The following is a 13,108-nucleotide window of genomic DNA, read 5'->3' as shown; positions in this document are numbered from 1 at the left end:
ATACACCAATTTAGCTTTCTACAGGGTGTCTCAAATAGCTCCAAGTCTTTTTAAATCGACCCCAAAATAAGTTTCCTAACCTATCGTGCTACGGTTTTGTGCAACGTTGCTCACGTGTGGTGCATTTTTTTAAAATAAAATTTGCAAAGAACAAATCTACCTGAGAAAAAAAGAAGAAAAAAAAAAGCTTAACTCCTATGGAAACCCAGCGAAGCCACCGGTCTTCAAACAATGGGGTGCCGTTTGGAACGGGAGACAAGAGATGGCGAGAGACAGCGTCATTAGCAGACGATGTTTACGACTCAAAAGAGGCGCGCGTTCCGCAGGCGGCGGCAGTCACAGAACCAAGAACAGGGGGGGTAACAAGAAGAAACTACAACGCAGAAGACTTAAATACCCCCCCCCCCCCCCAAAAAAAAAAAAGCGAACAGTTAAAATAACCCGACAAACCATTTTTTCAATCCATTATGTGCCCATTCAATCTGTTTTATTAGTAAGGATGATAAAATCATGCATTGGCAACTGAGATCGATAAAGCTCGCGCCGCTTTTGAGTCGAAAATATTGTCTGCTATTTGGCACAGGCTCACGGCGCCGTATGATCGACCGTTGGCGGCAGTTAGCGTCGTGACCACTTGGCCATCTCTTGACTCCCGTACCAAGCGGCACACTATCGTTTGGAGACCGGTGGCTTCGCTGCGTTTCCATAGGAGTTAAGCCTTTACCTTTTTTTTTAAATTTTCCTCAGGTAAGTTTGCTTTTGAAAATTTTATAGAAAATATGCACCACCTGTGGGCAACGCTGCACAAAACTGTAGCGCGATAGGTTAAGAAACCGATTTTGGCGCTTGATCTAAAGAGCCTGGCCGCTATTTGAGAAACCTTGTATAATGAATTTCATGCATTATAGAAATGAAGATAAAGGTTGCTATTATTTTGGTTTTACGTTTTGCTTGTTACATATAAGTTTTGCTTGGAAGACTCTGCTCTATGATAGTAAAAGTGCGAATGTTCATGTTGTTTTACGATATGCGTACGGGTAAAAAACCAAACTATCTTGTGTATGACTTACTTTGCAGTCCAAACCAGCCCAGGCGACACCGAGGTCACCAAGATATATGACGTGAACTTCAAATGCAAAAACGCCAAGAAACTGTTAAGCACAGTTTGTCCAGAACCCTGCAACCTAGAACTGACTCGAGAGCTGTCCAACGAATGAACCCCATATTGTTTCCCACATACTCCGTTATCGGATTTTTTGGGGCATTGTTTTGTTATTATCTACCCAAATAGACTTTGTAAACTTCAAGCCCGTGCTCTTCAAATGTGCAGTGCATCTAATTATTTTTCGTTAATTAGACCTCTTAATTAGCTTCCTTAATATACTTTTACTACAGATTTGATAAATACAATAAATGTTTTAAAGCAAATAAAATGTTTATTCTCTTTGAATCGTAGATCTTCAAATCATGATGAATATATCACGAAGGAATCATTTTTGTTTCCAGTCTCTTTTCAACTCCTTTTCGTTTAAAAAAAAATAAAGTCTGCATAGTGAAATGAGGGTTACTGCGCAAAGAAACTCATAAACGATCGTAGTAAAAACAAAACAATAAACATTGAGACTAGGCACAAACATTGGACAAAACAACACAATACAACGCTACGCAACACGGTGTTGTCCAATTTTTCACTTGTAATAGCTAGACAACGGGATCACAATATCTGAGGTCTTAATTTTAAAGGTGAATAAGGTATCGCTTATTATACTTATACATTATACTTAAAAAAAAGTTCAGCCTTTCCACTCTCGTGAAGAGGGAAGACCCGCGGAGCTGTTCTCGATACACTGCCGCAACGCGCACGATCCGGATTCCAGCCTCCCATCATGAGTCCAAACCCATCCCACCCGCCGACCCATCGTGAGTCCAAACCGAAACTGATAAGAACGATTCCACAAATATCAGCATCATATAATTAAGAATTTATTTGGCAGGGTCACAGTCTTTCGTAAATCTGTAATAATTTATTTTTTTAAGTTTAAGTGCCATTAAGTTTAACGTGCACCATGGTGCAAGAATATCAAGAACAAACTTCTGCAATAGACTGCCACAGGGTTTTGCAACCATCAGAGACAGCAAAATCACTTCTGAAAAGTACTTAAAATAAATTGCCCATTACTTTCCTCAAAATAGCGAGTATAGTTAAATAACATTACCAAGTACAGCAAACTAAAAGTATTTGCATTACATCACAATTACTTTTAGAAATAACAAAACTACCTGCAATATACTTTACATTTTCTTACTTGATGGTTTTAGGAAGATGAGGATGACGTTTATTTAAACAGCTAATTTAAGTGCACGAAATGCACTGAATAAAAGAGGCTTGCTGTGCTCGGTTGTCGTTGGCCGTGATGGCGTTCTCGCTCGCTTTTTCTATTCTTTTTTTGGTTTGTATATTGTCTTTTTTTTTTTTTAAACGCGCCCATGACAACCGAAGTGTTAAACACAGTGAAGTGATTCTAAAATGATGAGCAAAAACAGACAGCTCACTGCTTTCGCTGTTCACTCAACGACGAAGTTGATCGGTTAAGGGTTGATGCGATTCGGTCAGGATTTTGCAAAGGTTTTCAATTTTGGTTGGTCGGGCCATGGCAGCTCATTTTAACATGAAGAAGTAACTATTCTTGCGAGACGTACTAAACTGCCCCTATGTGCCTTTGACAAATGGGATCCATGGTTTCCGAATCAATTTTGCACAAGATTGAGGAAATGCCTAAAACTGCTTACTTCCGACTCGGACGCAGTCGAATATTTTCTCTCAAGAGCATTGGTCGACACGTTCCCAGACATACTTCTCGAGGAGTATTGTTCCATAATATCAAATAGCACGAATTATCTCACCCTGTCACGTAAGGGGACCGGATGTTTTTTTAGGGAGAAACGCCACCGGAGAAAGGAAGGGGGTGGGGGGCGCCCCCTGCAATATGTCCTTCCATAAAGAACCACTGGCTATATCTGCGCGTTTGTTTTTCTCCGAGTTAACTTCGCAATGTGAGCCTGCTTTGCTCGCTTTTTGCCGTTTCTGACTATATTCCTTCATCCTTAAAGGGCCCATGAAACGATTTTTGGCTAAGGATAAATCATTTTAGATTGGGATTTTACTAATAGCACATCGTTCAGTGGGTCAAAAAAAAGGTAGAAAGTCAAAAGCTTGACTTTCCGTGCGAAAATTTGAAAACACAGCGGACTATTTCGTACCTCCTCCCCTTCGTAAGCTCTCTGTCTTTTCACTGTGATACATCCGCGGTCCCAAAAGCGCGTCATCGGGTCCAAACTGACGTCACACGAAACCGGACCTCATTTAGTCCCTTCACCCCTAAGCTGACATTGTGGTGGAAGCTACGCGCTTGCCGGACCAATCAGCCGCCTCCGTTTCATCACCTGACCTCATTCTCTGCAGCCACATTTGCCACGGTCACGTGGCAAAAGTGTGGCTAGCCCAAGGAGCACGTAGCTTCCACATCACTGTCAGCTTAGGGGTGAACGGGGTAAGGAAAGAAACTTCTGCCTGAATTTTGAGCGACGGAATAATCTTCTAGGGTGACAATGGCTCTCTCCGGGTACACAAACCAGGTTCTGAGCGAGAGGGGCCTCCCCTCTTTTAATCTTTTTGAACTGTTTGGTGGAATGCGCGATTTATGAGTTGAGGAGGAAAGCGAAACAGGAAAAAGTTGGAAAAGCGTTTCATGACCCCTTTAAAGGACGCCTGCAGAGGAAAGAAACTTTTTTTAAGCAGCATAGATTGAAAAAAGAATGTTATAAAACGAATTTACAACGAAGAGAAAAAATTGTAATGTTATATTTGCGGCGGAAAAAGAATTTATAGGTTGCGGGCATCTTCCAACTCCGATTCCATCAGACCCTGTCTCCGGATGAATATGACACTTCAATACTTCGCTCTCGGCAAAAGGGTTTATTCACTCACTCATTGCCTTGGGGGGTTTTGGGATCGGGGGACGGTCAACAGCGAGGCCGGGGGAGAGTCCGATATAGCAGCTTCTCCGAGTCCCAGCGGTGGTCGTCCACACCGCGTCATGGGGACGTCGTCGTCCAGGGTCGCTGTCCGGTCCGCTTGTCGAGTCCGCCACTCGACGTAGTGCCCGCACTCCCTGCGCCAGCGTCCGGCGCCGTCCGAGCGCGCCTCCATGACCGGTCCCTTGTGAAGTCGGCAGCCCAAGCCCTCTTCCTTTGTCTCCGTTGCCCTCTTAAGACCTTCCAAGTCCTTGTCCCGCCGACCGTCCAATCGGGAACCTTGCTGCGACCGACCCTCCGACGTCAGCGCTGGGTGAGGGGGCGCTTGCCCCATTCCTCCCGGAGAGCTCGGACGTTCCGCGACAGGACGGCGACGTGAAACGGGAAGGTCACGGGGAACGAAGGAGCGCCCGACAATACGGCGGCGGGGACCGGCAAGGTCACGGAGAGCGGAGGAGACAGGGGGAGGGTCCCCACACCTCCCCTCCCTCAAGGCTCGGACCCCGGGGGGCTTGATGTTGCGTGGTCCCCAGGACCCTTGGCAGGGAGCTCGTTCAGCTGAGTGTCACCGATGACGACGAGCACCCTCGATGATGATGATGGCATCAAACCAAGCAGGTCAGCCGTGAACGTCCATTCACTGGGAAGCTCGTGACCGACGGAGCACGGTCCACGAACTGGTCCGGAGCACCACAGCTCACAACACGGACGGGCACTCAGGCACACACAACACGCCGGCTCTTAAAGTTCGCTTCCGTCCCTAATGTAGCAGACAGCGAATCGCGCAAAAACGAATAGCGGCACGCTATATCAGACAGCGAGACGAAAGCAAAATCTTTCGATCGTTGGACATGCCACGATATAAAAACAAAACTTTTCATTTCAATACTAACGGGCAGGCAATCATCAAGAACGTCAAGCTACACGTTCAAGAGGTACATAAGAGGAAATCTATTCCTGAACTAAAAAGCGTGATCACTCGTTGTATGCTCAAATCGTACATACGCCCACTATACAACATTTGCTCCTATCAAACTCAACCGCATTCTTTTAAAACAGTAAGCAATCTACCAGAGCGTCAGAACCGCACAGCTCTGACAACAATGTTAATCTCCAACACACTCGCGAAGAACGCACAAAACCTCAAAAATTAAGAATAACCTTCGTAAAACAGAAACGGTCACAAATCCAGTCCCGTTCGCGAGGTGCGACTCGAAAAAACACACTGCCAACAACCCATGACGGGCACTCATGCACTCCGCGTTCACGCTACCCGAGCTACAAACACGCTACAGCCAAGCTACGCAGCACGCCTTCATCAGAAGGGGTAATCACCTTACTGAGAGGCCGTTGTTCCGTGGTACCGGCCACTTACGCCAGTACAAAGGGAACAGTACCTGGATCGTGCGAACAGCAGATCTCATTGGACAGCCTATTTACAAAGCTATGTCCGTAACGTATGGGCATTTACCAGACGTTACCGCTTCACCGCTCGGAGGTGACCACCCAACAGGAGCGACGAGCGCGTAACGGCGGTCCGCACCGAACCCCGCACGGGCTCGATAACCGCGACAAGCGCATCGACGCACGTTAGAGTTCTCCCTCGGCCAAACCCCGACACCGCATAACTAAGAAGTCTTCCAGCTGATGTCAAGGCCGGCCGGGATCGAGCAATAAAGGTACGCCGTCAACGCGACTCGCGACTCTTCGACGTTCTCGAATCGAGCAACGTGTCCGCATACAAGCGCAGTAGGTTACGCACAAAGCTCGCCCCCAGCCAAGTTATCACGCCGCATGACTGAAAAGTCTTCTTGCGACTGTGAGGACAGGCAGGGCCCGAACAATTAAGTATCCCACATTCGCACCTCTCAACTTCCGCGCAACGAGCGCAATACCAAAATGCCAAATTATCTAACCGGCCAGTCTTGGAGATGGACGAGCTAATAAACTATATTTGCTCTGCATAAACAGTTTCCGCAGCGTCGAAGTGTCTACAGCATTTACCGCCGCATTCCAACACCCGCTACCCATTCATGCAAAGGCTGCAGTTAGTACAGCGACGGGCTGACCCAACGCACAACAGTCTCTAAAGCCTCGAGAATGCTTGGCTTTCTCGCTCGTAACTTTAAGCCTGTACCACGTTCCTTGAAAGAGAGACTTTATTTTTCGCATGTCCGCTCAATTTTAGAATATGCCTGCACTATATGGGATCCTCACACTGCTGTCCAGATAATCAAACTTGAAAAAGTACAAAACCGGGCTGCCCGTTTTGTTTTAAACAATTACGACAGGCGACTTAGTATGACTCGTGCGAAACAGAGCCTAGGATGGAAGGAGTTAAGCTTTAGAAGGAAGAACCTTCGACTGAAATTTTTTAATAACATATTTCACTGTAGGACTGGGATAGATAGAAATGCCTACCTTCACCCGCCAGATTACATATCGCAACGAAAAGATCATGTGTATAAGGTCAAGGAATTCCGCTGTAAAAGTGACGTCTATATGAACTCTTTTTTTCCTAAAACAATACGGGATTGGAACGGTTTGCCAGCCTCGGTGGTCAACATTGTTCCTAACGATATGTTTTACTCAACACTAACCTCGTAGTGTCTAGTTAGTAGTTGAGTAACGTTCGGAGTGTTTAGTAGACTGCATTTTTTATTTTTTATGTAGCCTGCACTTTGTTGTGATACTGAAAGATTTATGGCTTGTGAATATTGCTCTTTTAACTTTTGTATAACTATTCGTGTTCTTCATTTCCAACTTCTCCCCCCCTACTGTAATGCCCCATGGCGCTGTAGGTATCTGAATAAATAAATAAATAAATAAATAGGCCGCCGACGGACATGCCGCTGCCATAATTTCTAGGCTTCCCGGGCACGTACCCGCCGACGTGAACCGTACGTTTTCCCGGGCCAACCGCGCATCTGTACAGGATAAAACTATGAACAACTCGTCACATCATCGCAAGACCGCCACTCCCCTCGTGCAGGTTTTGACTGCACGAGCCCAGCTCTTTCCCCACCTAGCTGTCTTTTCTGCCCTAAATTTGTAATTTCACTCTAATCCAGGACTCTGCACGACCAATTACGCTTTCTACACCCTCGCGTCCCAACGCGAACCCAACCACGGCCGAGAGCCGTACTGTATCCGGCGGCAGCGCAAAGCGCGCGCTTGCCGCCGCTCCACCGGAGGCGGAGAAAACGAAATGAAAGAGTAACTCCCGCCTCGAGGCTCAACTATCGATATGGCGGTGTGAGGATCCGGAACCAACTGTGCGCACAATTAAACGGGATCAACCTCACGACTCTACAACCAGAAACGCACGGGTCATGCCCATCGCGTCAGACTGGACCCCACGGAGCATTACACACGCACAGCCACTGATAAAGTGAAAACGGAAACTCTGTGGTTTGCGGTATTCCGATGTCCACGCACCGGACATCGCGTATCCGGCACGATTTAGTGGGCTTAGCCCCTAAATGTAGCCTCTGGCCACAAGGTACTCGTTCAAAGCGATCTTGGTCGGAACCACAAGAGCGCATCCGTACCTTAAAACGCTGTCAACGACGCTCAAAACCGCGCCGACAGCTCAAGCAAGGCCAACTGGGAGCTAGCATGCGATCAAACCGAGACGCTAGTCTCCTCCCGGACAAAATGCAATGCGGGAATAATTTCCAAACACAGTCCGTGCAACCGCCATCCGCAACGGGAGCGTTGTCCACCCGGAGCGATGCCTCTTTAACGCGTCCGATCAGTGACAAGCGTTACAAACCATTACATCGATACGCGAACAAAGGCGGTTAGGCGCGTCACATCCCCCGAAGCGTGAGCCGGCATCTTTCCCAGCGGACGCGGACGGCCGGAGGCGTAGGTGGGGTGACGCCCGACGCTACATGCCTCGAGGGGTGCGGTAATTTCCACGCACACAGCGCTCTTGCGTTGCAGGATCAACCTGCCAGCATCCAACGGTGCGCTGGACAGCAAATACTCATGGTGCTTCTCGTAACGGGGGATAAGCAAATTCCTGACAGGCTGGGCAAAAGGGTTAATTTAATTCCTTAAAACAGCGGTCAAAATCTGCGCCTTCTAATCAGACAGGCGATAATGTCAGGGCCTCCGTGCGGCGCTCCCGCAACGAAACTTCGTGCGGCACTCCCGCGACAAAGATGACCCTTAAAAAGAGCGCGAAACAGTGCCCCAATTCAACCGGAAACAGGTTAGGAATCAGAATGCCTGCCTGATCGAAAATCAGGCCCCACGTTGCGGCGCCAGTTTATGCGGGCATCTTCTAACTCCGATTCCATCAGACCCTGTCTCCGGATGAATATGACACTTCAATACTTCGCTCTCGGCAAAAGGGTTTATTCACTCACTCATTGCCTTGGGGGGTTTCGGGATCGGGGGACGGTCAACAGCGAGGCCGGGGGAGAGTCCGCTACGATAGCAGCTTCTCCGAGTCCCAGCGGTGGTCGTCCACACCGCGTCATGGGGACGTCGTCGTCCAGGGTCGCTGTCCGGTCCGCTTGTCGAGTCCGCCACTCGACGTAGTGCCCGCACTCCCTGCGCCAGCGTCCGGCGCCGTCCGAGCGCGCCTCCATGACCGGTCCCTTGTGAAGTCGGCAGCCCAAGCCCTCTTCCTTTGTCTCCGTTGCCCTCTTAAGACCTTCCCAAGTCCTTGTCCCGCCGACCGTCCAATCGGGAACCTTGCTGCGACCGACCCTCCGACGTCAGCGCTGGGTGAGGGGGCGCTTGCCCCATTCCTCCCGGAGAGCTCGGACGTTCCGCGACAGGACGGCGACGTGAAACGGGAAGGTCACGGGGAACGAAGGAGCGCCCGACAATACGGCGGCGGGGACCGGCAAGGTCACGGAGAGCGGAGGAGCCAGGGGGAGGGTCCCCACAAGGTGTCGACATGGTAGACCTGTGCGCCGTCGCGCTGCGCCGCCGCCGCACGCTGAGCGTGGGGCGCCGCCGGTTCAACGCGTTTCTCTACGCCTCCGCCGCCGCCGCCGCGCAAGTTCGTCTGCTCCGGGGCAGCACTGCCGTCATCTGGCCTGCGTACAAGTCTATCACGTCTGCTTGCGCTTTTTCAGGAGCTTTCTTAGGGCTCTAAAAGTTACTTGTTAATCTTCGTTTTTGCAGCGGAGCTGTGAAGGGCCTGTTTCCCCAGTATTGTGTCCGCGGACAAAAACATGTTGACACAAAACTCTAGACAGCTACCGCCATCTATGAACGACGGTGGCAATTTTTACAGCCTTTCCACTGTGGTTTTCACCAGAGTGGAAAGGCTGAATTTCTCTAGGCGTCCTCCTAAAAGCCGTCCTCGAGGTCGTCCTAGAAATGGTCTTTGAGGTGGTCCTAAACGTCATCCTTGAGGTGGTCCTAGACATCGTCCTTGAGGTCGTCCTAGACGTTGTCCTTGAGGTAGTCCTTGAGGTCGTCCTAGAAGTCATTCTTGATGTCGTCCTAAACGTGTCCTGTAGGTCGTTTTCACATGTTTTCCTCGAAGTCCTCCTAGAAGTCGTCCTTGAGGTCGTCCTAGATGTCCTCCTTGAGGTCGTCCTTGAGGTCGTCCTAGAAGTCATTCTTGATGTCGTCCTAAACGTGTCCTGTCGGTCATTTTCACATGTTTTCCTCGAAGTCCTCCTAGAAGTCGTCCTTGAGGTCGTCCTAGATGTCCCCCTTGAGGTCGTCCTTGAGGTCGTCCTAGAAGTCATTCTTGATGTCGTCCTAAACGTGTCCTGTAGGTCATTTTTACATGTTTTCCTCGAAGTCCTCCTAGAAGTCGTCCTTGAGGTCGTCCTAGATGTCCCCCTTGAGGTCGTCCTTGAGGTCGTCCTAGAAGTCATTCTTGATATCGTCCTAAACGTGTCCTGTAGGTCATTTTCACATGTTTTCCTCGAAGTCCTCCTAGAAGTCGTCCTTGAGGTCGTCCTAGATGTCCTCCTTGAGGTCGTCCTTGACAACGTCTTTGAAGTCGTCGTAGACGTTGTCCTCTAGGCGTCATCCTCGAGGTTGTCCTAGAAGTCATCCCTGAGGTCGTTCTAGCCGTCTTCCTTGAGGCTGTCCTAGACGCCGTCCTCTAGCCCAGGGTGTCGAACCGGAACCGAACCGAACCGAAAACCGGAACAGAACCGTTATTTTTAGCCGAACCGGAACTGAACCGAACCGGAATCTTCGCCGCCATCTTGGAACTGAACCGGAACCGAACCGAAAAAAAATAGAACGGTAACCGGTTCAAAACGGTTCAAGGTAATATTTCTTTTTTTTTTCTTTTTTGTTAGTATCAGAAAATGAACATATGGGAATAAAAAATCGTCATACACAGAATTGAAAAGTATGGTAAGTTGTGGGTTTTCATGGCACTATGATTGACCATGTGTCACGTTGTCACGTGACGTCATGGTGTCAATACATGTTGTCACGTGACCTCGTGAAGTCACGTGACTCACTGCGTCAACTCGATTTATTTGAGGAAGTCACTAGATGTATTAACATTGTTGACAGCATGACGTAACATGGCATCACGATTTCGCACCGAGAGTCACGTGACACTGTGAGGTAATCGATTTTCATAACCCGTAGTCGAGTGCTCGGGTTCATGACAATCAGCACCGCCAAACATTCGGGTAAAGGCTCATGTCAATTACATATAATAATGGCCCAACTCTAACAATATCTGAAGCTCAGCCCAAGCTTTTGCTTTCCAAACCCTAGCCGCCTAGGGCATGACAGTGATGAACACTGGCGGTATCAGATCACGTGGCCGCTTGTTTGAATTAAATTAAAAACATACTGTGTTGTAAAGGTTCCTCTTCCCTGCATCTTTGGCGCAGAACAAAAAGCGTGACTCCGGAAACTACTTTGCTGCAAAAATGCTCTTACCGAAAAGTACGTTTTTGTCGTGCCAGACGCTCGCGCCGTTCATAGTGAAAAGCGTCTGACTTGCAACTAAAGGGTCGTGGGTTCGAATGCCGCCTAAAATTCTGAATTTTTTTTTCTTTAAAGCAAAATAATTACTTTCAAAAGTGAAATCATTTGAGACACACGGTGACCTTTAATTCGCATTACATGTCATGTTTTAATCACTCTCACTCCACGCGTGATGTCACGTTTCACGTGAGCATTGTGGGTTGCTTGAAATTCTTGCGTGAGGGTATGTAGCTTTGACGTCATAAACCTATCGACCAATCAGGATTTTCCAGTCACGCCACCGACGTCGGCTTTTCTGCGACATGAGCTCCTTAACGCTATCGAGTTAAAATCATCATTTACCAAAGGTGATGCTCATTTGCAAATTACATTGACCGGCATCTTGTCAAGAACAATCCTCAACAGCCAGGCTATGCCAGCTTATTCTGCATAAGAAAATGTTCACTTGGGCAAGCGCTATTTTGGGCCAGATTCGATCTGAGTGCGAAGGTGCGTATAGAATAGAGTAACAATTGCGATTACTTCTTGCTGCATGATTAGTGGCATGCATGCGGTGCTGAGTGTAAACAATGTTTGGTTAGAACAACAAGCATTTGGATTGCCGCTCGGTGTTTCTATAAAAAATAGACTGAAAGGAATTATCCTAAAACTTTTCTTACATTCTGAAAATGTCATTGCTTTTAGCTCAGTTGTGTCGTCATATATACATATATATTGTGAAGTGTATTTTGTAAACCTTATTTCATAATTAGCATGAGCACGAAGTGCTCATTTCATACTTTTATGTGATGTAATTAATTCCTTAGTTAAAGGACACAATCACGATTTCATTTTTAACACTGCGACACAAAGTTGTACCAATCACGGGTATTTTAGGCGACCTACCACACTTTGCGACATTTTATACCATGTAAATAGATCAGCTTGAACTTTAGAATTTTACTTAAACACGAAGAAAGCACAATAAAATACGATATAGTTATAAATTTGACGCTGATCTATTTACAGGTATGTACCAACCAGCTCAACTCTTTACTCTTGTACTTAAACATTTTGATTAAGGTAAAATATATGTTACTGGTAAACAAAGGGATGTGGAGTCGTACGAACACGACGTTATGTATGCACATTAATGTAGATTTTCTTTTACTGTCACGTCGAAATTAAATAACTGAATTTCATAATTTTGGTACCTGATAGCGAAAGTGAATTGCACGGACGATAGAAGAAACTTTATAGTTAATCGTTTCACGGCGTAAATAGTGTCTATTGCCAGAACAACGCGAAAATTATATTATCAATTTAGCGGTTCAAACCGGTTCGAACCGATTCGAACCGGTTTGAACCGTTATTTTTTGCTCCCCGGAACTGAACCGGAACCGAACCGAAAGCCATGAACCCGAACCGGAACCGAACCGATAAAAATTTCGGTTCGACACTCTGCTCTAGCCATCGTCTTTGAGGTCGTCAAAGAAGTCACCCTCGAGGATGTCCTAAACGTCGTCCTCTAGGCATCGTCCTAGAAATCGTAAAGATAACAGCTTCGCTGTTTCTCCATCCTCACGTGAGGTGAAGATGGAAAAACACATTTTTGTTGCATTTTTTTCCACAGTAATTTTTAGAAACCATAGGAGGCTTCCGAAAGAGAGAAAGCATCACGATTCAAATACCGGCCAGTCACGTGATGAATAGCGGCCACTTTTCCGCAGCATCCCCGGGCGCCAACTACAAATTCGTATCGCGCCGTAAATGAAGCTCCAAAATTTTATTTTTCGTTGTAAATTCGTTTAATGACTTCCTTTTACAAATCAGACAGCTAAAAAAAAGTTTTTTTTCATTGCATGTGTCCTTTAAGTTGATTGCGGGGGGCGGGGGGGGGGGGGGGGGGGGGGTAGCTACAACACGAGTCAACTGCCACCCTTCATCACCAGACTCATCTGTGCACGTGAGTACTGGCGGGATCGTGAGCAATTGGCGAAAAATCGACGCACGACTGCTTCAACGAGAGCGTAGCTTCCAGCGCACTCTCAGCTTAGGCTTAGGGAAAAACGGAGCATGAAAAAGCATCTTTACCTACAAAGGATAAGGCAACTGACGAGGAGTTCTGAATCTTTACCAAGAAATTTAAGATGAACTT

At 47.4% G+C, this 13,108-nt stretch overlaps 1 protein-coding gene across 1 annotated transcript in view; it reads left to right on the top strand.

Moving 5' to 3' along the window:
* LOC8042309 overlaps positions 1–1,217 on the top strand; it is a 31,131-nt gene extending 29,914 nt beyond the window's left edge. The window contains exon 5 of the mRNA XM_029969598.4: positions 1,078–1,217. Coding sequence (XP_029825458.3) covers positions 1,078–1,217 — 140 coding nt within the window. The remainder of the gene's footprint in view (positions 1–1,077) is intronic.
* The last annotated feature ends 11,891 nt before the right edge of the window (positions 1,218–13,108 follow it).

The sequence above is a fragment of the Ixodes scapularis genome, unplaced genomic scaffold (assembly GCF_016920785.2).
Source record: "Ixodes scapularis isolate PalLabHiFi unplaced genomic scaffold, ASM1692078v2 PGA_scaffold0__279_contigs__length_252992795, whole genome shotgun sequence".
NCBI lineage: Eukaryota > Metazoa > Arthropoda > Arachnida > Ixodida > Ixodidae > Ixodes > Ixodes scapularis.
This window is presented reverse-complemented; position numbering and strand designations above follow the sequence as displayed.